Source organism: Halichoerus grypus, chromosome 5 (genome assembly GCF_964656455.1).
Source record: "Halichoerus grypus chromosome 5, mHalGry1.hap1.1, whole genome shotgun sequence".
In the NCBI taxonomy this organism is placed as follows: Eukaryota; Metazoa; Chordata; class Mammalia; order Carnivora; family Phocidae; genus Halichoerus; species Halichoerus grypus.
The window spans coordinates 159,623,309-159,648,331 of record NC_135716.1 but is presented as its reverse complement, the minus strand read 5'-3'; the positions used below and the strand labels follow the sequence as shown (position 1 = coordinate 159,648,331).

At 47.5% G+C, this 25,023-nt stretch overlaps 1 protein-coding gene across 2 annotated transcripts in view; it reads right to left on the bottom strand.

Moving 5' to 3' along the window:
• Nucleotides 1-25,023, bottom strand: part of GRIK3 (glutamate ionotropic receptor kainate type subunit 3) — a 220,701-nt gene that overhangs the window by 81,890 nt on the left and 113,788 nt on the right. For both annotated transcript variants that reach the window (XM_036119081.2, XM_036119078.2), the window contains exon 2: nucleotides 9,435-9,611. In XM_036119081.2, coding sequence (XP_035974974.2) covers nucleotides 9,435-9,611 — 177 coding nt within the window. The remainder of the gene's footprint in view (nucleotides 1-9,434; nucleotides 9,612-25,023) is intronic.

Below are 25,023 nucleotides of genomic sequence, written 5' to 3'. Positions count from 1 at the left end.
AAGGCTCCAGTTTCACTCGGTCTAAAAGCCAAAGTCCTTACGGTGACAGATGAGGCCCTGCTCGCTGCAGTTCCTCCCCACCCCTGTCCCACTCCTGTCCCCATCACCACCACCACTTTCCTGACTTCATCTCCCATCCTTCTCTCCCTTCCTCACAGCACTCAAGCCCCACTGGTTTCCATGATGCTCCTCAAACACGCTAAGCACACTACTGCCTCAGGGCCTTTGCACTTGCTGCCCCTTCTAGCTGAAGTGCTCTTTGCTCAGGTAGCTACATGACTCCCTCCTTCCCTTCCCTCAGGTCTCTGCATCCATGTGGTCCTACTAAAGAAGCATCCCTTGCCCAACCCGTAATAAGGGTCCCTCTCCAGCCAGACTCCCGAAACCCCATACCTTGCTTTTTTTCTTTATTTATTAAATGACCACCAGAAGTCTTGTTCATTTGTTGACTTTCTCCTCCCACTAGAATGTAAGTACAAAGCAGCAAGGGCTTGATCTATGTTGCTTATAGCTGTATCAACAATAAAGAGTACCTGAATAGTACCTAAACGTGCTCAAAGCAGTACTTGGTCTGAGCCTCTGCTGAGTGAATGAGTATTGACTCCCTGCCTTCAGTTTGCATTCTTGGGGGAGGCCCAGGGGCTCAGGCAGGTCCGACGGCAGATGCTTCTGGGGAGGGCAAACACCGGTGGGCACAGCAGAGCTTTGAACGAGCAGCCCCAGAGCAGCTGGGGCTCAAAGGGCAGGCACAGGCTCACGTAGGGATTGTGCCTGAAAGATCCTTAAAGTGGGACCTTTCAGGGGCAGTCAGGGGAAGGGCTCCCCAGGAGCTCTCGCCCTTTCTTCTGGCAACTGTCTCTGACTTTCCTTCGGGCTCCTGTCTTTTCCACTCCCAGTGCCTTAGACACTGGCCTCCTTCAGGCCCCAGTCACTGGGTTGGAGGGTGGTTATGTGACCAGTCAGAGCCAATGGGAAACCACGCGACCTCACACCGGGAAGGCAGCACTCTCCCTCTGCAAGGAGACGTTGGGGGAGAGAAGATCTGGAGGTGTGGTAGCCACCCTGTGCTCACAAACAAAGTGCAGTGCTTGTCTGGGAACGGAGTCACTATGCAGGTGAGCAGAGCCAAAGGAGAGTAGGAAATAAGAGCCCCCGGTCAAGTGCAACCTTGGACCTTGGGTACATGAACCGATACGTTCTCTTTTTGCTCAAGTCACTTAGGATTTGGTGTTTTGTCACTTGCAGCCAGAGGAGCCCTAACCGATCTATCAATAAAGTGTCAGCAAACTCACCAGCCTGCGGCCACAAGAATGATGTTACGTGCACACTTATGAACGTATGGTGCGTGTAGGAGGAGACAAGACACAGTCCCTAAGCATCGATGGGCGGTGGATTCAGACATGTCCTGGCTGCCCCAAAGGCCTCTGGGAATGACCTACTCGGCTCAGGCCGCCCTTAAGATTTGCAGGGCCCCAGACCGGAGTATAAATGGAGGCCCACATACTATGTGGCTCAATATTAAATGTTGTAAGTCAAGCTAACAAACTGTTATATAAAATGCACCCTTTCCTCCTACCCTGACAAATACACTTTCCTAACAACTGGAAAATCAGGTGGGCATGGAGACTTCCCATACACAGAGATGTGGGGAGGGGTGGTCCCAGCTCCCACCTTGCCCCTTCTCTTTTACTGCTGGCTCTGCCCTGAACCATAAGGAGGACTGCACTCTCCATGTGGACACCCCACCCCTATGTCCGAGCTCTGTCCATACCCCTGCAAACAGCTGCCCTTTGCTCACCCCTGGAAAGGGTTTAGGAGTGTGACCCTTGAAGTCTGGCTTTCCCTCTGGAGAACAACCCAGGGAAGAGGCTCATGCAGGCCTGGAGGTGGGCTCAGGGCCAACTGGGTAGGAAATTCAGGGTTCTAGATACTTGGAGCGAAGACTAGAAGGGCAGGGCACAGGCTTCTGCTAGGCAAGTGCCCTTAGGCCCACTGACCCTTTGTCCTGGGAGGAGACACTGACCAGAGGAGAGCAAGGGCAGCCCCCATAAAGCACAGACCCAGGGAAAGGGGCCCTCTTGCCTGGGCCAATGGTGGTACCAATGGATCCAGAGATGTAGCGTGGTTTTCAGTTGATCAGAGTGGGTGGTCTTCAGGGTATTTTTCTCTTCTTCATGGGACATCCACCCTCTCCTCCCTTACTGCCTCCTGGGACAAGGAGGAATTATAGACAGTGCTGTCCCTGAACTTTGTACTTGCCTCAAGAACACCAGAGAATGCCACTTGTGCCTGGGTGAAAGATACAGCACTCTGGGGTGGGGTGGGGGAGCTAGTTATTGCCAGGAGTCTGCTGGAACCACCTGGAACATGGGACAGGGCAGCCATGGATGGGAGGCAGCAGGGCCAACTAGGGGCATCTCCTGGGTGACCGGGATCCCTCGTGGCCAATGTCAGGTGCAGGAGAAGATGCACAGTGGGGCAGCGGCACCTCCCTAGTGCTTCTACAGTCAGGGAAGTGCCGCTATCCCCGCTCTGGTCACCCTACAGTCAACAAGCCTGGAGAAGCCCTCTGTGTGGGGTCAACCCTAGTGATGATAAATGCTTCCAAGATAGAACCCTGGGTTTGTTGATAAATTGTCCCATTTGGGGAAGTTCTCTTTTTAGGGCCCTCGCCCCAAGGAGGCCATGTCCTGACCTGTCCACTCGCTGCTCATTCATGCTGCTCCTCTGCATCCTGGGTGTGTTGAGTGCCTCTCTGGGCACTTCGTCCCCCTAAGAGCAGGTGCTCCGTGAGGAAGAGACGACGTATGGGTCACTTTGTAGCCATGGAGGCTGGATACACACAAAGGAGATAGTGACAGTGAGTGACAGCTGTCCAGGCCTGGTTACTCCCACTCCCCTCAAGCTGTGGGCACTCTATAAAATCTAGAAGTTTCTCTTAGGCTCTGTCTCCTAACCCTGTTTTGAACCTTCTAGCTGTCCTATGATGTCCTTGGTTTCCATTCTATGCCTCCTATCTCTACCTTTTTCCTTTTGCCTCTAGGACCCTCTGATTGATAACTTGGTCAAATGACCAGTATGTTTCATTCCCTCCACTACCACCTCCAAGAATCTGCCTTTTGGATTTCCTCTTTTGATATTTGCCTGGAAGCAGGCAGGCAACTACCTCCTATGCCCTATACCCAGCCTAACCTCTTAGATCATGGTCCCCTGTCCGGGCCCAAGGTCTAGGTATCTGGTTTGGCTGAGGCAAGGCAGAGTGGGCCAAACACAAGTTATGATTCTGCAGAGGATTATAAGAGCAATCTTGAAGGAGGCAATTTTGATTTTGACATCAGTTGTGAAGACAATGATAAAGGTAACCACAGTGATGGCTGTGAGGGTGAAGACCATACTGTTGATGATCATGGCCGTGGCATGGACGAAGGTGGAACTGATGATAATGTTGATACTGCAGCATAATGGTGGGATGAGGACGGGACTGATGATGATAAAAATGTCAATGCCATGACAGTCATGGTGGTGATGATGGTAGGAATAATGATGATGATATAAGCATTGATGAGAGAGGAGGTGATAGCCGTTTGATGGTGATGACAGTAACTGTGGTGATGATGTTGGTGTTGATGAGGCTGGGGATGATGAAGATCCCAGCACTATGACAGTGATGAGGACGAGGAGGATGATAATCATAGGGGTGGTGACGTTGGTAAGGGTGTGAATGGAGGTGATAACAGTTTTGATAGCATCAATGAGACTGGTGATGATGAAGATGTCAGTGTCATGACCATGGCGATGGTGGTAGGAATGATGGCAGTGATGTTGGCACTGAGACTGGTGATGATGAAGCTGTGGCCGTCTGGCAGTGACAATGACGGTAGTGACCGTGATGGGAATGAGGATGATGTGAAGGGTGGGGGTGATACCACTGTTGATGGTGATGATAGTAATTGTGGGGATGGTGCACTGGTGTTGGTAGTGGTGACAGCCGTGGTGACAGGGGGATGATGGCCATACTGGGGTTCATGCAGTGATTACATCTCACAGCTGGGGGGCAGGAAGCATCTGTTCTGCCCACCACCTATTTCTTCTCTTTGGCCTCTCTCCTCATCCCTTTCTCTGTCCCCTCCGTGTTCCTGTCACCTTCCGAGGATCTCCCAGGCTGGAAGAATGCCGCTGCCCCTGAGGGACCAGGGCGGGGGTTACAGAGGCAGGAGCAGCTGCAGCTTTATCTCCAGATGTTTCCAGGGCAGCAGCCAACTCTTGCTCTGGTAGCCCTGAGCACACACCGCAGTAATCACATTATTTGTAGCTTCAATCTGGAATCCATTTTCTGGTCATTTTACAGTAACTCAGTGGTTCACGGCCATTGCAGGAGTCCACAGCCTGAATGCAGCCCCCCCTCACCCCCTTTCCATGGCAATTGTAGTTAGAGCAAAAATTATCCCAATCAATTTGTGTCTTAAAAGGAACTGAGCAGCCCAGAGAATAAGTGAAGGCAGAGGAGCCTGGGGAGTGCTGGGTCGATTCCAGGACCGCTCTGGTCAGGCTTGGAAGAAAACACAGGCGCTCTCTGGGCTGCTGGCTCAGGCACCGTTTGGCAGTCACTCATCTTTTAATTTTACACAAAACATTTAAAAATAAAGACAATAAGTGAAAGTCCCTTTTAATGGGGAAAGGCCTCTTGGGCCTCCCATGGAGGGAAGGCCTAATTTGCACGGAGCTGGCGGGGCACTCCCCACTCCCCCTGACGTGGCCCAAAGTGGCTGGATCCGGCTGTGATGGCAGAATTGATCATTCTCACTGGGTTAATCAGAACTAAGCCCAAGGTCATCCCCCGGAAGAGTCCTAATAATGCTTCAGAGGAATACATTTTCAAAAACCAAAGATCAAAAGAAAAAATAAAGACCATGGGACCAAGGGATTCCCCAAAGGGATGGAGCGTACCTAAGGGGGAGCACGATCCAACCGCAGAAATGCCTCCGGGGTCAGACAGCAGTGGTTCTAACCACAGCAGGGGTCTGTCTTGGGCATAGTAACCATCAGAGGGACATTAAGGGAAAGTGATGGCAGAGAGGAGCCTCTTAAACTTTTTTTTTTATTGAGATGCACAGACTTCTCTGAAATTTTACATATAACTACATCCATGTAACTACTACTTGGATCAAAATATAAAACATTCCCAACACTTAAGAAGGTTATCTCTTCCCCTTTCCAGTTAATATCTGCTGCATACTCCCCCCTCTCCCAGAGGGGACCACTGCTCATTCACTCAACATTATGCCCGCAAGGCTCATCCATGTTTTGTGTGGGGAAGAATTTTTTCTTTTTTTTTATTGTTGACTCAAATTCCACTGTATAACTATACCCCAATCTATCCGTTCCCCTGTCGATGGACCTTTATTTCCCGTAACATTTGGCTGTTTTCAATAAGGTGGACAGGAACTCTCTTGCAGGCATACATTTAGCTTTAGTGGACACTTCCAAACTTCCCTGAGAAGTTCAACCAGTTTTCACTCTCACCAACACTGTGCAGAAAAAAATAAACCTCAACGCCTACCTCCCACTATACAGAGAAAATCAGTATAAGACAGGTCATAGAGCTAACCACGAAAGACAAAACAACAGAGCTTCTAGAATGTAGGAGAAAATCTTCATGATGTGAGGACAGATAAAAATAGAACACAAAGCCATTAACCATATGGAAAATATTGACAAATCAGACTTCTTTAAGTTGAGAACTTTGTTTCTCAAAAGATGTTGCTAAGACAGGGAAAAAGCAAGCTCATTTGCAGCAGATATATGCAATGTGGAAGTCCCACAAAGGACTCCTACCCACCATATATAAAATACTCTACAAGTCAATACGAAAATGACAAGCAGCTCCATTTTAAAGGTGATTGAAAGGCTCAAAAATCACTCAAGGAAAGAGAAGATCTGAATGAGCTATGAGCATATGAAAAGATGTTCAAGACCTCTGGTCACCAGGGAAATACAAAGTAAAACCGCAATGAGATATCCACCACATGAACCACCAGAAACAAAACAGACTTTATCAAGTGGTCATGATGTTGTGGAGGGATTCTCACTGCTGCGAACCGCCCAAGAAGGCTGGTGCCAGGACTCTGGAAAGCCATCTGGCTGAACATATGACATCCTGTGACCTCATACTTCCACTCCTGCATGTCTACCCACCAAAAAACTGTGCACGTTTGTGCACCAAAAGATATCTACAGGAATGTTCATAGCAGCTCTACTCTCTGGGCCCGAATGGAAACGACTTGAATGTCCAACAATACGTTTGAGTTTTAAAAATTGTAGTGTAGTCATATAACAGACCACTACACAACAATGAATAGATTTTTGTTATATCCAACAACATAGATGAATCTCACGGGTATATTCTACACAAAGCCAAAACGTATGCACTGGTGTTCTGTTTATGTGAAGTTCAGAAATGGGCAGAGCAGTGTATGTATGACACCGGTAGTCAGAACAACGGTTTTTTAGGACAGCAGTGAAGAGGCAAAAAGACGTGTAATCTAGCAGAAGATGTGGACAATAATCACACACACACACACATACACACACACACACACACACATGCATCCATGGATCACGGTTGTGAAGGAGAAGTCCAGAGATTTATGAGGTGAAGACTTGACCTCATCTGGGGATTTGGGGAGGGCTCCCCTGAGGACCTAGACAAATGGCAACGCAGAGGTGGGACAGGGAAGGGGCATCAGAAACAAAGAGAACAGCAGGTGCAAAAGCCCGGAGGTGGGAGGAAGCGTGGCACCTGGAGGATGGCAGGTGGGGCTAGAGCCCAGAGGCCAAGGGAGCAAATGGCACAGGTGTGGCTAGAAGGTCACATCTGGGCTAGACTGGACAGGCCCCATGGGCTCTGATGATTTGGGAAAAGAACAGCAGGACACAGCAGCCGGGGTTTTAAGCAAACAAGTCAGGTGGTGGGGGATGAGGGGGCGTGGCTTTGGTCACGTGGCCCAGTCTGGCTGGACTTCCAGAGCTGGGTGTTTCTGTCTCAGGTCTACTCACCCACTACCTGGCAGTTCCACATCGTGTGGAACTCTAAGTTCCCGCTGGAGGAAGTGCCTCAGAAGACTCTGGAGTTCTGCCCGGGGCTCACTGCTGGCTGGGGAAGGTCCCCACGCTGACTCGCAAGTGTGCTACTAAAGAGTTGTCATATTATTTTAGTGACTTTTAGAAAAAATGGACAGAATACCCAGCCTAGCCCTTTGGGGTCATCATGCCCACATAAACCTCTGTTCTGATTCCAGGCGTTTGTTCTGTGTCCTCACCTTTTCACTGAGCATTTTTGGTTGAGTTCAGTCACTTTCTAGCTGGACGAGGCCAGGCAGAGGATGCCAGCAGGGGACTCTCAGTGGGGAGGTGGATATCTAACTGTACAGTGCTGGCCACAGGGCATGCAGAGAGAGAGCTGGGAGGACGCCAGTAGGGAGGAAGGCAGGCCAGCACAAGGAGAAGGGTGATGAGCAAAGGACCACTCTCCGAGGCTAACACGGTGGGATTCCTCTAGTCCGTCTGCAGGCTGGCTCTGAGACTCAGGGCAGGGGTACCAAAAATGTCAGGGGTATCGTGCTCAACGTCAGGGACCCTGTGCCCTTCAGCTTACAAGGCATGAAGGAGCAGGGCAGACGAGACAGGGGCCAGCAGTGGAGAAAGTGCCTGTAGGTGAGGCCCTTAAACTGATGGCTCAGTGGGTAGAGGGCAAACCAGCCAATGTAATAAGAGCAAAGTCCAATATGGTACCTTGTACGTGCCAGACACTGGTCTAGGCACTTCACAGAAATGTGTCTATTTTGTAGGTGAAAAAAACTGAAGCACAAGGTATTTTGTTCAAGGTCACAACTCATATCAGAATGGACAAGGTGCAAGGCTAGGCAGTCTAGCTCCAAGCTCATGCTACACTGCTTTTCTATGCTAAGATGTTTACCCACAATGGGGTTTTGGAAAACAGAGCCAGCCCCAGGGAGAATCTTGGCAGGTCCTATACCTGGGAGCCCAGGAGACCTTGATTAGCTACTGGGAACCCCTTAGAAAGACCAAGGGGATCTTTTGGATGAGCCTCAGTCTACCCAAAATGCATGAATGACACTGTCTCTAAGCTCAGCAGATAAGGGTCCTGAGCAATGATGCTCAGGCTCCCATGCCCCATTCTCACATCATTCATTCATTGATTCATTCAATAATTATTTCAATGAGCAGTTACTATACACCAGTCTTAGGTGCTAGGGTTATATCAGTTAACAAGAAAGAGTCTTCCTTCCAGTAGTATTGGAGAAAAGGAGAAACAACAAACACACACCATTATTTAACTACAAATTGTGATAAGTGCCTTGAAGAAGAAAAGCAAGGGGCTATGATGGCAAATTATAGGAAGGATGATCTTGTCTTCCCTGGGAGTGAGATTCCTTAGGCCTGAGATTTTTAAACGGAGTTCTATGGAAGTCTAGGGATATATGGAAGCTATTTCTAGAATGATCTGAGCCTCTAAGTTAATTTCAATTAAATGTGTGTGTTGTGTGTGTGTGTGTGTGTTGTGTGTGAATTATATTTTTAAAAACAGTAACAAAAGAGCATATGCGTATACTCAAATGGGCTATAAGCCACCCTAGAAACTGGCAGCTCATTCAGGTATTGACAAGTTGCTTTTTTTTTCTCCCTGAGGATTTTGGAATAAAGTTCTCCAGTCCTTTCTGTGCAGTCATTGGAGCTTATTGTAAATGTGTCACTAATAAAGAAGGATGCAACCCAACGTTTGTTTTGTTTTATTTTTTAAAATCCAGGTGTGGGGAAAACTGACTGGATTTACTAAAGCTGATTTTTATGACTTATAATTTTCCTGTTATTGTGCAGCTAAAACAAAATATGGAAATGTATTGAATGCTGAGGCTAATGTCAAACTTCAAGTGTCATCCATAGCCTCTGGGGTCAAATTATGTTAACCATAGAAGCAGCTTCATTGTTTTTTAGTAAGTCTTTTTATGGCGACTAAATGTTGCATATTTTAATTACTGATACTCTGGGTAGGATTTCAATGAAAGAAAAACAAGTTTGAAAGTGCCAGCTTCAGTTCAAAGGTGTTGGGGGTATGAGCTGACCTCTACATTGCTACCTCCCCAACCCCATCTCAGGCCTCATTGTCCACCTCCTCCCATGGCCCCTCATTCCCTCACGGTACCTGCCAGTGGCCTAGAAATTCCTGATGGACAACCTGGGGGATGACACAGCCTACACTGAACTGGAAATGAGGCAGGTCCCCAAACCACGCGGCATAGGCTCTAAGCCTCGAGCCCACCAAGAGCTGGGGCCCGTTTTCAGGACCCTGGACAGCAAACGCAGCTCCCTCTGTCCCCACCCCTGGAAGATATCAATCAAGGTTGCATACTCACCCTTCTTGGTGGCCTCGAAGCTGTCATGAAAGTGAATCCTCTGGATGTCATAGGTCAAGGTTGTGTTGGGCAGCAGAGTCCTGTTCCTGTTGATGATGTTGGCAGAAAATCGAAAAGCATGTTCCTCAGCATTCATGACCTGGGCGTTGGGGCCATCCACATACTCAAAGATTCCTCCTGCAACAGATGGGTAAAATTGTGTGTGCTGGGGAAGGGGGAGGGCATGCTAACAAAGTTCCTTGGCTCAGAAGGATTTATGGACAAGACTATTCTCCCCAAAATATTCAATACTCTCTTAGATAATTCCACGCATGGAAATTGTGCTAGAGCATAAGAAATACGAAGATCCTCCTAGTTCATTTCACTCAGCCAGCAACAGAGACTGACACCACAGACTGACAAACAGAGCCAAATAAAATGACCAACTTATTAATATTGCTATGAAAATTCTCAATAGAGTGCTGGAAGTAGAATCTATTAGACTATTACAAGGATAACATACCATGACCAGGTACAGTTATATTCAATATAAAGAAAGGGTGGTTCAACATAAATCTATGAATATCATTCCATTACATCAATAGTTCAAAGGAAAAAAATAACATATGATCAACTCACAAGATGTAGAAAGGCATTTGATAAAATCCAATATCTACTGCTGTTAAGAATGCTTAATAAACTAGTACCAGAAAAGTTACTGCCTTGAAGCACCTTTAGCTTAAATCTGCCTTCAATATCACACTAATGGTGAACACTAGAGACATTCTCATTAAAGAGATAAAGGAGGGGTAAAGATTTAAACCACACCATTAACCAACAAAATAAGAAAAAGAATTTAGAGACACACCTCTTGGAAAGAAAAAATAATTCTTGCAAATGATATAAATGTTTTCCTGCAAACCCTTAATCCCCAGGCACAAAAACTAGTTAAGAAGTAGCAGGAGCAGGAGGGTTGAATTAAATGACCAGTTAGCACAAATTAATACCATTTCTTTATATCAGCAACAACCAGTAAGAAAACTTAATGGCAAAAGATCTCCTTTCTATGATCAACAAAAATATTACATAAAGAATAAGAAAACAAATAAGAAGTATGCAATTTCAGCATTAAAAATGACAAAAACACTACAAGGGAGAGATGTAACAGCAGATTACAATGAGGAGACATGGCATGTTCCACGACAGTTAGGCTCAAGAATAGAGGTGTCAGTTTATTCCAAATTAGTTTTTCAGTTTAATGCAATTCCAATCAGAATCACAGAAGGGTTTTTCTTTTACTGGACAAGATGACTCTAAAATGCATCAGGAAGACTAACCAGGAGATAGCAGCCTAAAGAGATGACAGGTGATCTGCACTGCCGGATTTAAAACGTATCATAAAAGCCAAAATAATTAAAAACATGTCCTAATGGCATATGAAAATACAGACAGATCAATGGGATGAGATAAAAAGCCCCCAGAAAGAGATTCAAGTAAAGATAAGTATTTAAGACATAACAAAGGTGGCTGTTTCCAATCAGTAGGTAAAATATAAATTATTCATTAATTGTGCTGAGACAATTATTCAATCATTTGGAAAAAATTTAAGTTAGATTCCAATCTTTAGCCATATATCAAAATAAGTTGCAAATGTATTAAAGATTAAATAGCAAGAAAGTAAGGGAGGGAAGGAAGGAAGAAAGAAAACAGTATAAAAGTACCAAAAAAGAAGATGTAGGTGAATATTACACAATATTGAGGTGGAGGAGGTCTCTCCAGGCATTATAATAAAGTCAGAAACCATAGGAGAGATGCTGATAACTCCACAGAAATAATATATATCAAGAAATAATATATCAAAACTACCATGAACAATTAAATGGCAAACATCAAACTTGGAAAAATATTTGTAACATATTTGGCAGTATAAAAGTTGATGTTCTTATTTTATAAAAATAAACACTTAAAAGTCTACAAAAAAGACAAATATTCCAAAAGAAAAATGTGCAAAAGGCAAGCGTGGGCATTTCGCTAAAGTAAAAAATAATACAAAGGAGTTATTAACATATGAAGAAATGCGTGTCTTCACTAAAAATCAAATAAACTCCATTTCAACCAACAGAGATTTACCACGTCTTGCCCATCCCATTGGCAAACATAAAATAACTTATAACACTCAGCTTTGCTGAGGGCGTTTGGAAGGCAGCTATGCTCACCACTATACCACCAATGCATGCTAAGGGCATTTGGAAACAGACACTTGCTTAACTGTTGGTGGAAGTGGCAACTGGTATACCTCGCCTTCCTGGTGGCCATCAGAAAATACCAAAAGCCTTAAAAATGCTTAGGTCTTTGACTCAATACTTCTCCTTGACTCAATACTTCAGTTTCTGGGAATTGACTCTGACAGCAATGGTGGACATACCAGTCATGTATGGGGAAGAGGATCTAGGGATGTCCAACACCAGAGAAAGAGTCAATAAACTGTAATAACCTATATATTTCCATGCAGTAGCAAAAATTTAATGATTTGGGAAATACCCAAGACATATTTTTAAGTGAAAAGCAAAGGTTATAAAGTTGGAGTTGCAGTGCGATTCCACGTTAGAAGAGGGAGAACAGAAGGAAGATAAGGAGGAATCTTTAACATTGACGGAAAAATAGGAGGTGTTTCAAAACAGCATAAGCGAACAGTCCTATGTGGTAGATTTATTTTGTTCTTTGCACTTTTCTTTATTTTCCAAATGAAGCTTTATGTTTACTTTCTTTACTCTTTTAAAAAACCAACTTCATAGAGGTATTATTTACATTAAGAAATTCCACAAAATACATCTTAAGTGTACAGTGATTTGGGGGTAAATTTATGGAATTGTGTGAGCATCATCACAATTCTGAACATTCCCATCACCTCAGTGAGATCCCATGAGCCTGTTTACAGTCAATCACTGTTTGCAGCCCCAGCCCCAGGCAACTACTAATTTACTTTCTGTCTCTAGAGATTTATCTTTTCTGGACATTTCATATAAACGGAATCATGCAGTAGGTGGTCTTCTGCATTTGGCTCCCTTCGTTTAGCATATTTTTGAGCCTTACCCATGTTGTAGCACATAGCAGTGCTTCATTCCTTTTTACTGATAAATAATAATACTTTCTACCAATGTACCACATTTTATTTACCCATTCATCACCAAGTTAATGGGTATTTGGGTTGTTTGCACCATTTTGAAAAACATTTTTTTTCCAAGTGAGTATTTTAAAAAGTGAACAAATCAATCTGCCCCCCACCTGTCCTCCAGCAGGTTTACAATCTGTAACATGTAGTGTGTACACATGTGAGTCTGTGTGGGGGTACATACACATGCTGGGCGCACGCATAAAACAAGACGAGAAGAATGCATCCCAAAATGTCAAGAGGGCTTCTCTCTGAGTGGCAGGATTATGGGTGACTTTAATTTCCTTCTTTGTGTTTTTCTGTATTTTCCAAAAGTTCTGCAGTGAACATGTGTTATATTTCTAATCAGAAAAGCCATCCTGTGATGGGTGTATGTGTTTAAAGGAAAATAAATGATCAAAATACCATATGATCCAGTAATTCTAGGGATTTTAATTTAATGCTGGGATTTAGCATTTCTAAGGATATAAATTTAGAATAAGTTAGAGATACATAAACACATTTACGTAGAAGGATATTCTTGACATAATATTGAAAAAATAGAAACAATTTAATGTCCCAAAGTAGGAGATTATTCGATATATTAAAAGCCACCCATATGGCAAAACAACTTGCAGGCATTAAGAGTCAGGGTATAGGATGGCAGGACATGGTATCTGGGATTTGCTTCAAAATCATAGTGGAGGGGTGGGTGTGAAGTGGGTATGGATAGGGCAGGAAAGGTCATGGGTTACTGGTCACTGGGGCCAGATGGTGGGTACACAGGGCTCCATTATACCATTCTCCCTAAGTGGATATGGCAGACATCCTCTGTAATAAAATATTCTTTAAAATCATTGTATAAATAAGACAAAATGAACAAATCATGGTAGTGCAATTAGAAAGGAGACGCAGTATTATTTGCAGACGCTTATTACTGTTTTCTTAACAACTCAAGAGAATCAGATGGAAACCTAGCAGAATCCAGACAGCTCATCAAGGAGCCAGCATACAAATACAGAAAAACGTACAGCATTCCTATAACAGTGAGGAATTATAAGGAAAAAGAGAGACCATATTCACAAAGGCAACAACGAAAACATAAAATACTTTACAATAAATGTGCAATTCTTATACCAAGGAAACTACAAAACTTTACTGGAGGACATAAAAGAAGGCTTGAATAAATGGAGAGACATAACTTTCTCCTGGAAGAGAAGGCTCAGTATTGTAAAGATGTCAGTTCTCCTCAAATTAATTTATAAATTTAATGCAATTCCAATTAAAATCAAAAAGGACATACCAGAAGGGCATACACCAAAATGTTAACAGAGGTTCTTTCTAGAAAGTAAAATGATAATGGATTGCTTTGCTTAGTGCTTTTTCCTGAAGTCCTCTACACTGAGCAAGAGCTTTGGTAATACGGAAAAAAGATTTTAAAAAATGCTCTTAAGGAATACTTAATGATATAGAAAATGCTCGTTCTCCACCCCACCAAAGCAACAAAATTATATTACAGTTTGAAATCTATTTATCAAACTAAAAGTACATTATCTATATTTATAGAAAAAAGACTGCAAAGATTTGTACCAACATTTGACCAATGAGTATCTCTGGATAGAAGGGGTTTATGGATACTTTTAGCTTGCTCCTTGTATTATCTTGATTTTTCCAGGTTATTTACAATAAATACACATTCTTTTTATTATTTTAAAATGTAAAAATGAAAAAAATTATCTAAGGGAGCCTGGGAAGAAGTCCAGTCATTACAGATCCCCAGCCTAAATGAGGGTCAAAGGTCAGGGGACAAGGAGCCCTTTCCTAGGGCTTCACTCCTTCCCCGCCTCTCACATCTTGGCAGGTGGGGCAGAAAGGAGAGGGGCTGATTGTTCACGAGGGTGGTGACACATCTCAGGCACTGAGATCCCAGCCCAGGCGATATGCCATTCAGTTCCACAGACACCGACCAATCTCTGCCACATGCCAACCTGCCACTGAGTTCTAGCCCATCAAGAGAAGTTAGCACCAGGCTTCTGCCCTCCAGGAACGCTCGGGCGACAATAAGCAGACAATAACCTGCCAATGTGTGGAGCTCAGCTTTTGGACGCAAAAGCGGAAAGGTTCCCAACTCAGACTCTGGGGACGGTTATGCCTCAATCCAAACCCTAGCTCTTTCCACTGGGGGAAGTTACTCGATCTCTCCGAGACTCAGTTTCTCCATCTGCAAAATGGGGCACATACTTCCAAGGGTTGACCATTACGAGGAAGAAAGAAAACAATGTAACAAAACGCATGTCACGTGGTGAGTAATTCATGGCAATTCTTTTTTAAGATTTTATTTGTTTATTTGACAAAGAGAGAAGCAGTGAGAGAGGGAACACAAGCAGGGGGAGTGGGAGAAGGAGAAGCAGGCTTCCCGTGGAGAAGGGAGACCGATGCGGGGCTCGATCCCAGGACCCTGGGATCATGACCTGAGCCGAAGGCAGACACTTAACGACTGAGCCACCCAGGCGCCCCAATTCATGGCAATTCTTAAAAGAATGCCATTTAGAAGCACAAAATGAATTTTATTTTATTTTATTTTTTTTTAAGATTTTGTTTATTTATTTATTTCACAGAGAGAGAGAAACAGCATGAGAGGGGATAGGGTCAGAGGGAGAAGTCCCCTGATGTGGGACTCGATCCCAGGACTCCAGGATCATGACCTGAGCCGAAGGCAGTCGCTTAACCAACTGAGCCACCCAGGCGCCCCACAAAATGAATTTTACACTTCTACGTTCTAGGGCAGGGGTCAACAAACTTTCTGTAAAGGATCAGATAGTAAATATTTTTTGCTTTGTGGACCAGATGGGTTTACTCAACTCTTCCATCGTAACGTGAAAGCGATAGACAGTAGGTATGCAAAGAGGTACAGCTGTGTTTCAATAAAACTCTACTTACTAAGACAGGGGGCTGGCTGGATTGGGCCAGTGGGCTGTAGTTCATCCCCTCTTCTAGGGGAAGGGCAGCCTCTATCTTAAAGGGAAAAGTCCCATAGGGCCAGGATGGAGAAGATAAGACTCTGATAGTACTAACCTGCTGTGCAAAGGATACAGAGACCTGATGTTGAATTTTGAATGAGGAGGATGGCAGAAGGGCTTAAGAGGAAGGCAATAGGTAGGACAGAAACCCAAAAAGGGAGAAAGGAGGAGACTATGACTCATGGCCAAAGGTGGATGAGGCCGGTACAAAATCCTCCACGGCAGGAAGGGGCCGGGTTAGCACAGTGGTGCCGGGTGCTTACTTTCCAGTGAGACTGCATGGTGCTGTCACCTCCCTTCCTTACAGGAGACCTGACGCTGAGTAAAGTCAGCCACAGAAAATGGACACCAGCTTGTGCTCTTTGGGGTAATGAAGGCAGGTGGGCAGTGCCCAGCACAGGGTGAACTGGGGCAGAAAGAAGACAAGAGGTGCAGGAGGTGGGATGAGAGAAGACAAGTTGGAATAAGCAGAGATTCAGAGAAACTGGAAACCCAGAAGCATTCTTAGAGACACTGCCAGGAAGAGGCTGCCCCTCCCCCACCCCTAAACCCGGTGCAAGGATGGGCATCATTCTACTTGAACATGTCAAGGGCCAGGTGACCCCATACGTTTGAATGTCTTGGGACAACCCAGCAACAAATATTTGGGTATAACACAGAGGTTCAGAGAGTGGGTTCTGGATGCAGCAGAACTGGGTCTGAATCTTCCATACATAGGCTGCCCTTTTCTCTAGAGAATTGTTCTCAGTTGAAGGGAGCCACGTTGCCCAGAAGGTTACTCCACTCACCTCGACCCTGGGGGCAGTCTGCAGCCACTGAAAATTCATGCACACTGGGGCTCAAAAGGGTGGTCCCCTGGCCTCAGGGTGGGGATAACTCTGTGGTGCATGCATGCTCCAGAGCCCCCCTAGCATCTCCACATTGTTACCCAAGGCGGCATCTTTGCCTACCCTGTCCCTGTCTCTACCCTGTTTTGCTTATTCCCTGACAGGGCTTTCCTAAAGAACTCTCTTCCCCTCTAGCAACTTCATGCATCTCAATCCCTGCCTCAGGCTCTGCATCTGGGAGACCTGACCTAAGATGGGGGCGGCATTACTCTAGGGGAAATATCAATCACACTCTACCTTTTCATGCTTTTGAAGGAAGGGAAAGGGGGCACTGAACCTCATCAATTGATAAACGGTCAAGGGTTCTTCTACCTTCTCCCTACTGGGTCCTCTTGACCCCTTTCCCTTTTGTGTTGGAGGCCTGTACAGATCAAGGAGCTTTGGAAGCTCAGGGTCTGATGGGCTAGGGTACTGATTCATGGAAGAAAGGCTGCTTTGGGTCTTGGCTTCTGGAGAGAGCATCCCGCCCCACTTAGAGGCAGCTCCCCCACTCAATTGGCTCCTCTCTGTTTTCTCCCTTCCCATACATTCCTCATGATCGTTATTTAAAGAGGCTAATAAGTAGGTTGGCACCGTTGATTAATGCATAATCTTAATCATGATTGCATAGTGTAATTGGCATTAATTTGAAGAGCCAGTTCATTATGAAAATAATTGTCACCGCTTTCTGCTTTAATAAAATGGAGCAGAGACACCAGGGATGCGGAGGAACTGGGGTGGGGTGTGTGTGTGTGTGTGAGAGAGAGAGAGAGAGGGAGGGAGGGAGAGTTAGGTCCCAGAAGATGTAAGCAGGGGTGGAACACAGCTGAAACTGGAACATTTTCTTCAAACAAAATCTTGAGTGGAAACCCACTGGGTAAAACTAATAATAATAATAATAATAATAATAATAATAATAATAAATAACTGATGTGTCAGGGATGATGATGAGTGTTTTCCACACTCTTCACTGAATACTCAAAGAACCTCTACAACCCCATTAGGTAGAAAGTATTATTGTCCCATTTCACGTAAGAGAAAACTGAGGCCCAGGGAGGTTCAGGATGCTGTTATAACTACTATGTAGTAGATTCCCTTCTGCAAGCAAAGCCAGCTCTTTAGAGCCAATTGTGAAATTTTCAGGAATTTTCAAAGTGAGCTGGCAGCTTGAAATCAGCCACGGTGAGAGTATTTACACCACGGAAATAAGCAGATGCTACAAATTAGGGCTTTTTTCCCCTGGAAAGTGTGTTTAATTAGCACACCACTGCCCAAGCCTATTTCCACCATCTGGGCACCTAAAGACTTGATACCATGGTCGTTGAGAAGGCTCTGGTAGCCCTCAGGGTTCCACCAAGCACAGCGCAAAAACCACTAGCTCAAACCTCCCCTGATCCACAGAGTGAAACTGAGGGCCAGGGGTTGGGGAAGGAGGGATTGAATTAGCTGTGCCAGCCAGAACCAACCTCCTTCTTGCGCCCTCTATGATGATGTGCTATTGTATGTTTTGAGAAACATTCTGAATACCCTAAGCAAAGATGTCCATTTTTTTTTAGATTTTATTTATTTAACAGAGACACAGCAAGAGAGGGAACACAAGCAGGGGCAGTGGGAGAGGGAGAAGCAGGCTTCCCATGGCACAGGGAGCCCGATGAAGGGCTCGATCCCAGGACCCTGGGATCATGACCCGAGCCGAAGGCAGACGATTAACAACTGAGCCACCCAGGCGCCCCCAAAATGCCCATTTTTTTTAAAGTAGGTTCCATGCGCAGTGCAGAGCCCAGCACGGGGCCCGAACTCATGACTCTGAGAATTAGGTCTGAGCAGAGATCAAGAAGAGTCAGACCCCTAACCGAATGAGCCACCCAGGTGCCCTAAATGCCCATATTTTAAAAATTGCTTTTTCTGTCTCTGGAAATGTGCCCCAATGGTGGAATTTCCCTGCCTCCCAGGTGAACCTGCTTTGGCAGCCTGTGTGTGACCTCAAAAAACAGGAGGCAGGACAGTCACGGCTGCCCTGCCAGGCCTCATCCCTACAACATTAAGGGCAAGGACCCTGGCGGCACCCCCTCCCCCCAGCACATATTCCCTCTGGTCAGGTGGCCCTAGAGACACCCAGAGGCACAGGTCTTAGGGCAGATGACAGTAGACAGCTGAGTCCCTTTGCTTAAGCCCACAACCTCATGACTGTCTAGGGCTGCTCTAGAGTCTGTTGAGATTTCCCTTTCTCTTGACCAACTTTGTCCTCCTGAATTTGGACCTGGCTGAAGCAGCTCAGCCCTGAGCGCAGGGAGCCCGGGAGACCTGGCGGGGCCTGCGCTTGCCTCCCTGCTCTGTCTGGCGGCGGAGTCCCAGGAGACACACACGTTCCCAGCACTAGGCCCAGGCGCTGTCTGTTCTCCAGGGCTTGAATCTGCTCTTTCTTTTCTGGTCCGCTTTGTTCTTTTTCTGAAGTTTCCAAGGTGTCGTGGAGATTAATTGAGACGCTGATCAGCGCGATTGTTGCTAACAGCCTCTTCCCGGGCCCGCCTCCCTGTCTGTTCTGATTAGGTTCTCTCTTCTCCCTGCCAGGGCCCCTGCGGCTCTGTGCAGCCTGTGGGTTGGAAGAACCAGGCTCTGCTCTCTACTGTACCTTAGCCAGCCCTTGGGGGACCCTGACGGTGCCTCTGAACTTGCTTTTGGGCCTGTGTATGCTGTTGTCTCAGCAGGAGGAGGAGCTGGGGGACAAGTTGGCTGGCTTTCCCCGCTGGGCGTAATATGTAGTTTGTAGAAGGCAAGCAGCGCCTAGCAGAAAAGGCCCAAGGATGGGCTTTCTGAGGTCGTGGGCAAAGAGAGGGGGCAAGGAGTAGGTTTGTCTCCCTCGTGTTCGTTCATTCATTCATTCATTCCCCAAGCAGTTTATTGGCTACAGCTGGGAACACAGCTCTGTGCTGGTCACTGCGTGAGTCAGCCAGCGCCTGGGCATTCTCCCAGCCCTTCAGGAGCTCACAGCTTGAAAAAGGAGATGATAGGAGGGGCACAAATAAAAACACTACATGGCTAAAAATTCTCCATGTGGTAAGAATGGTCAGAAAGCTGGTGCGACTCAGAAGAGTGCCATGGAGGTCTTCATGGAGGAGGAGGCATCTGACCTGCTCGAGATCTGAGCTGTGAAGGGAGTGCAGCAGCTAGCGGTGAGTGGGGAGACTGGCCCTGGGCAGACATCCTGGGCAGGACTGGAGGGTGGGCGAGTGGGATCCAGGCAGGAGGGGAGGACTTGTCAATAAGGAGGGGCTGAAGGGACGTGGGGCCTGGGACAGGGTGTGGGACAGGGTCCGGATGAGGACAGAAGTATAGTCAGGCGTGTGGGCGCTATAGCCAGATGGCTGGTTTCAGTGGACCCCAGCGCTTCCCAGCTGTGTGACTTTGGACAGGTCCCCTCCCTCCTCTGTGTCTCTGTGTCATCTTCTAAAAATGGGGATATTAACAGCACTTATAACACAGAGCTATTTTGAGGCCTAAATGGCAAAAATCATCTAAGGCCCACTGTACGCCCTCGAGAAGGGTAAGAGGTGCCAAGAAAGCTAGGGAGCACTTCCCGGAGACGCGGCATCCAGAGAAGCAGCAGATCCCGTGGGGCCCCAGGGGAGGGGCTCCTGATTGAGTTCTGGGGCCTGGTGGCAGTTGTTTTAATTGATCTGGTGATATGTGGAGCTTTGTCTGTACAACTCAGGGGCATGCAAGTCAAATATTGCAGAATCGACCGTGTCGGGAGGATGGCTGGAGGCTCCAGTGCTGCCCAGAGAGCCTGATGACCAATGGGCTGTCATCAGGCAGAGGAGCAGGACCTAGGGCTGCTGGGGACAGGGCTGGCAAGGGGGCTGCTGCAGAGGGGCGCAGCCAGCAGTGAGTGTCCTTGCCGGAGGGGCTGAAGGAATGAAGATCTAGAATCCTTGAAACACTGGCGGGGCTGGCCCACCTCCTAGAGGGGCAGAGCCATGACGCAGCCCACTGTCACGCACCCATGCCCACTGCAGAAGGACCAGCCTTCTGCTGACCCTTCCTGGTCCAGCCCGACCTCCCCCAGCCTCAGCTCCTCTACACAACACGTCCCCCACCCACATGGCAGTGCTCGCTGGCCCATCCACGCCTGTCCCTTCAAGCATGCTTTTCCTCCACCTGCATCCGCTTTCCTTCTTCCTCTCTTCCATCCCTCCAAACCCGGCTCCCGCACTTCTCTTCTCAGCCTGTGTCGCAGACACCGTCCTTATGCCCCAGTCTCACCCAGGGCCCACCCTTAGACACGTCCTCTGCATGGCCTGGGCTTTCTGTATCTAGAACATTCTCTGGCAATGGTGCAGGCACGGCCAGCACAGGCCACAAGAGCCAGGGAGTTAGGAACTCTGCAGAACCTCTGCCCAGGAGGAAGGGAGTAGATGGGTGAACTCATTTCCTTGCCCCCTGGAGGCACAATTCTGGGGTATGATCTACAGTTCCTCAAAGAGCCCAGTGGGGCTGAGCCCCAGGCATCCGCAGTGTAGCCCACTGGCGGGCACACCTTCACTGCCTTTCCTCCCTCCCTGACTTGCTTCCCTGTCCAGTACCACCTGCCTGGGATCACCTCCAGAACCAGAACCCTTGTCGGGTCTGCTTTTGGGGTCCCTGACTAAGACATCTTCCCTGAGCTCTGAATTCATCCTCTGTAGGCTCACACGTGTTATGATGCATCGGGTGCCCCCCTCCCCCATTAGGCTGTGGTCATCAGGAAGGTGGGGACACACCTTAGCCATCCTGGCAATTCTTTCCCTCCTGCAGTGCCCAACACACTATCTAGCACAGAGAGGATGTCAAGACCCATTTTTTAAATAAATGCATTTATCAATGCACATCACACACACACACACACACACACACATAGTTTGTTCTAAAAAGCTAATTCCAGTTCAGGATGTTAATTCCAGTGACAAAGCAAAAAGCACACAAATATCCTCAGACCACCTGCCAAAAGATGCTCAGCCAGGAGGAAACCGGTTCCCGCAGTTTCCAAGCTGCCCCCACCCCAGCCTGGCAGCGGCTGGCTCTTACTAGACGAGGAAGCTTCCGCTGAGGTGTTCTCAGGAAGCACGCTTGCAGCCCCCTGCCCCCGGCCTGGAGGGCGAGGCGCCGTGTGCCTGGCAGCACGGCTGGTGGCAGGAGAGAGAGGACCCGGCTCTCCCCCACGCTGGGGGCGGGCCAGCCTTAACTGGGGCTCATCTCCCCACCCCCGGGCCACCTGCTCCACGGTGTCAGCATGTGAACAACAGCCCTGCCTCCAGCAGCCCCTCAGTGCCAGCCTGCCCACGCACAGCCCAGCCCTGAGAAGGCCAGGAAGCCCCACTGATGGCCACACCGGATGTGGAGTGGGCAGAGGTGAGGGGCCGGAGGTGCGGAAGCCGGAAAATTAGTGGAGGAGACAGGAGCAGCCCGTTCTGCATTATTACTCCCATCCTCATCTGTTTTAAATATCAATTGCTACGCAGGTTAAATACTTATTCAGATGCCTTTTAGCTTAAAAGCAAGCTAATTGATCTCTGGAGATCCTGAATGAACAGTGAAGAAACTGCACTAATTATAGAATCAACTTCCACTTCTCTGTTTTGTTTTGTTTCTTCTCTGACAGCACGGGCGGAGTGACAGGGACCGGGTGCAGCAAGAGCGCATGCTGTTTTCATTAGCTCACACACACACACACACACACGCACACACACACACACACACACACACACGCACGTGCCAGGCCCCAGACTCTGGGACGAGCTCTCCCTGCTGGGCCTCCTGGGCACACCTCTCCCAGGTAGGAGCTCTCAAAGGGAGGACCCACAGATGCTGAAAATACCAGTACACTTCATCATTGGTCCGATTCCACTGAAGTTGTCTGCCCTCAGCCCACCTACCCTATAGCCCCCCACCCCACCCCAAACTCTACCTAAATGCTGCCAGAGCAATTCCAGGTCTACTTCGTGCTCACAGACCCTGACCTCCTCTGCGCTCTTGGCTGGTGACTTTCCTCTGGCCTCCCGGAAGTAGATGGTATAGCACCGCTTTGCACTGGTGTCCCTCCGATCCCTCCAATAGCTCCCTGCTCACGGCAGGTGTGGGGGCGGGGGGCAGGCAACAGCCCCAGGATGCGTGGACCGCGTGAGAGCCTGGACTTCCTTTCATCCTCTCTCTCCCCCCCTGCCCAGGTTCTGACTCCAGCTACTTTGTGCACTGGGTGGAGGACGGGCACTTCGGGCCTGGTTGGAAGGCAAATTTTATCCCTGCTATTTCAGTGATATCAGGAAACTGCCATCCGCGTGCGGGGAGGCTAGAGTCTCCCATATGTTTGGGAAACTAGAAGTTCAACGAGGTCAAGTAGATTCCTTCTCTGCAGGACTTTTCTGGGCATTTATTCTGCTCATGTGCAGGCTCGGAGATGGGGGTAGCGTAAGCAACATTCCCCAAACTTACTTGACAGCCGTGGAAACCTTTTTTGGCAGAGCATCTCACTGAAAACACGCTTTGGGAATCGCTGCGTTACAGGGCTTTGGGCAAAAGTGGTCTTTTTTTCCCCTCTTCTGAGGTGTGAGCTATTTGAGGCCCAGAGCCCGAGCCTTCACATCTCAGTCTGTCCCACATACCGGGTCCTCAGCTGCGAGCCCCACAGACACACAGAAAGAATGAAGAAAGCATGACAAAGTATGACACTGAACGTGTTGGATCTACTTAACACCAGGGCCCCCGTGTGACACATTTTGTTTCTTCCTGGATTGATTCTGGGACACTAGTGACTGGTTGTTTTAACAGAGCTTCCAGGTGCGACTACCCCGCCAGGCCCATCAGCCTGTGGCTGTGTGCAAGCGCACCTGGGCAGGTGTGGGCACACATCTCACCTGGGCGGGGACACAGCAGGGAGAGAAGCACAGGGGGGCCAACTCATCAGCCCCATGCTTTGTGCCTCTCTCCCCGAGGGGCTGGAATAAGAGATTCTGGCTTAATTATGATCATTAGCGAATGAGGCTGCTTGCATCTTTCACAAGCTCTAGGCTTGTACAAAGAAATCCCAGGCTCGCACAAAGAAAATCCAAGTGACCTTGCTCCCCACCAACTCTGCTGATAGAGACGCTCAGCTACTCCTCCCTTCCTTTCATCCAACACTCAGGGAGCACCTCCCGTGTGTCAGGCACCGCTATACAGCACGGCAAGGGTAAGGGGACCTCTACCTTGTTTATTTTCCCAAAGCTCTTAATGCAAGTTGAAATGGTCTCCAGAATTTGTCATCTAGTTGATCGTCAGCTACCACAAGAACATCCGCTCTTTGAGCCTAGGGAGCTGGTTTCTCACATCCTCTCCAGAGCCCGCCACAGAGTAGGCACTTGGTAAATATCAGCTGTAACTGAATGTGTGTGAAACTTACAAGTATAAGCAAGCATCACCCTGACTGACCAACAAAACCCCAGGGAGGTAACACGTGGACAGAGGCTTTCAACGAGGGCTGCTGCCTCAGGTGGCAGAAGGGGACACCACACAAAGTCAGAATGTAATCTGGGGCTTTGAAGTGGTGCGGGAGACGGCAGATAGGAGCATCCGGATCAGAAAGCTGGGCACTTCTTGCCAAAAGCCAGAAAGATGCATCATCCCCTCTGGTCACAGCCACTCTGAAAGCCCAAGGCAGTTTAGAACAGGCAGGACAGCAGGTGCCTTCGAGAACGGGAGCAAAGTTGCAAACTTGAAATCTGCATGGACCGTCAGCAGTCTTGGAGAAAATGGGCTTGAATTTTAAAAATAAAGGTTTAAAGACACCATCGACAAAACCCCGCATTTTGAACAATTGCAGAGACAGAAGTTTCTGCATAACCATCTGGTGTAGATTAGCTGGGGGACGAAAAGCAGTTCAGGAGCTGTACTAACTGGAAGGAGAATCACTAACGGCTCCTGAGCCTGTGTTCTCCGCCTTCTCCACTCATTAGCTCACTTAATCCTCACAACAACCCCATGACAGGGATTCTTCTCTTATTCTCACTTTGTTTTTTTTTCAGAGGAGGAAATGGATGCTCAGAGAAGTCCACGATTTGTCCAAAATCATACAGCTGCTGCAGATCCAGAACTTAATGCTCTGCTCTGGTTTGAGTCAGGAGCCTCAGATGGCAAATAGCGCACAGGTGATAAAATAGAGCATCTAGCTCAGAGCCAAGCTGGAATCTCCTCCCCAAGCCTCATCTGAGAAAGGTTAACACCATCGCCTACAGGGTGCTTAAGTCTGTAGCTTCATGGTGCTAGATGGATGTTTAACTATTGAGGAAATTGTGTGCGGTTCTCATTCTACACTATGGGTTCAGTCATTTCCCACTCATTCTTTCATTGCCTTATAAGGTTATAATTAACAGCAACAACAAACTTCAAGTATTTCCAAGCAGAGGGAATTAGGCCACGAGAATAAAACGGTGGACTTGTTTGCCAAAAAAGATCAAGTAAATGCCCCCTTCCATGTTCATGCCAGGGTGGGCTGCCTATCGTCCTCACCCAGGAGAGGGGTGTTCCACACTGATCCCAAACACGTGTCACATTTGCTGAGA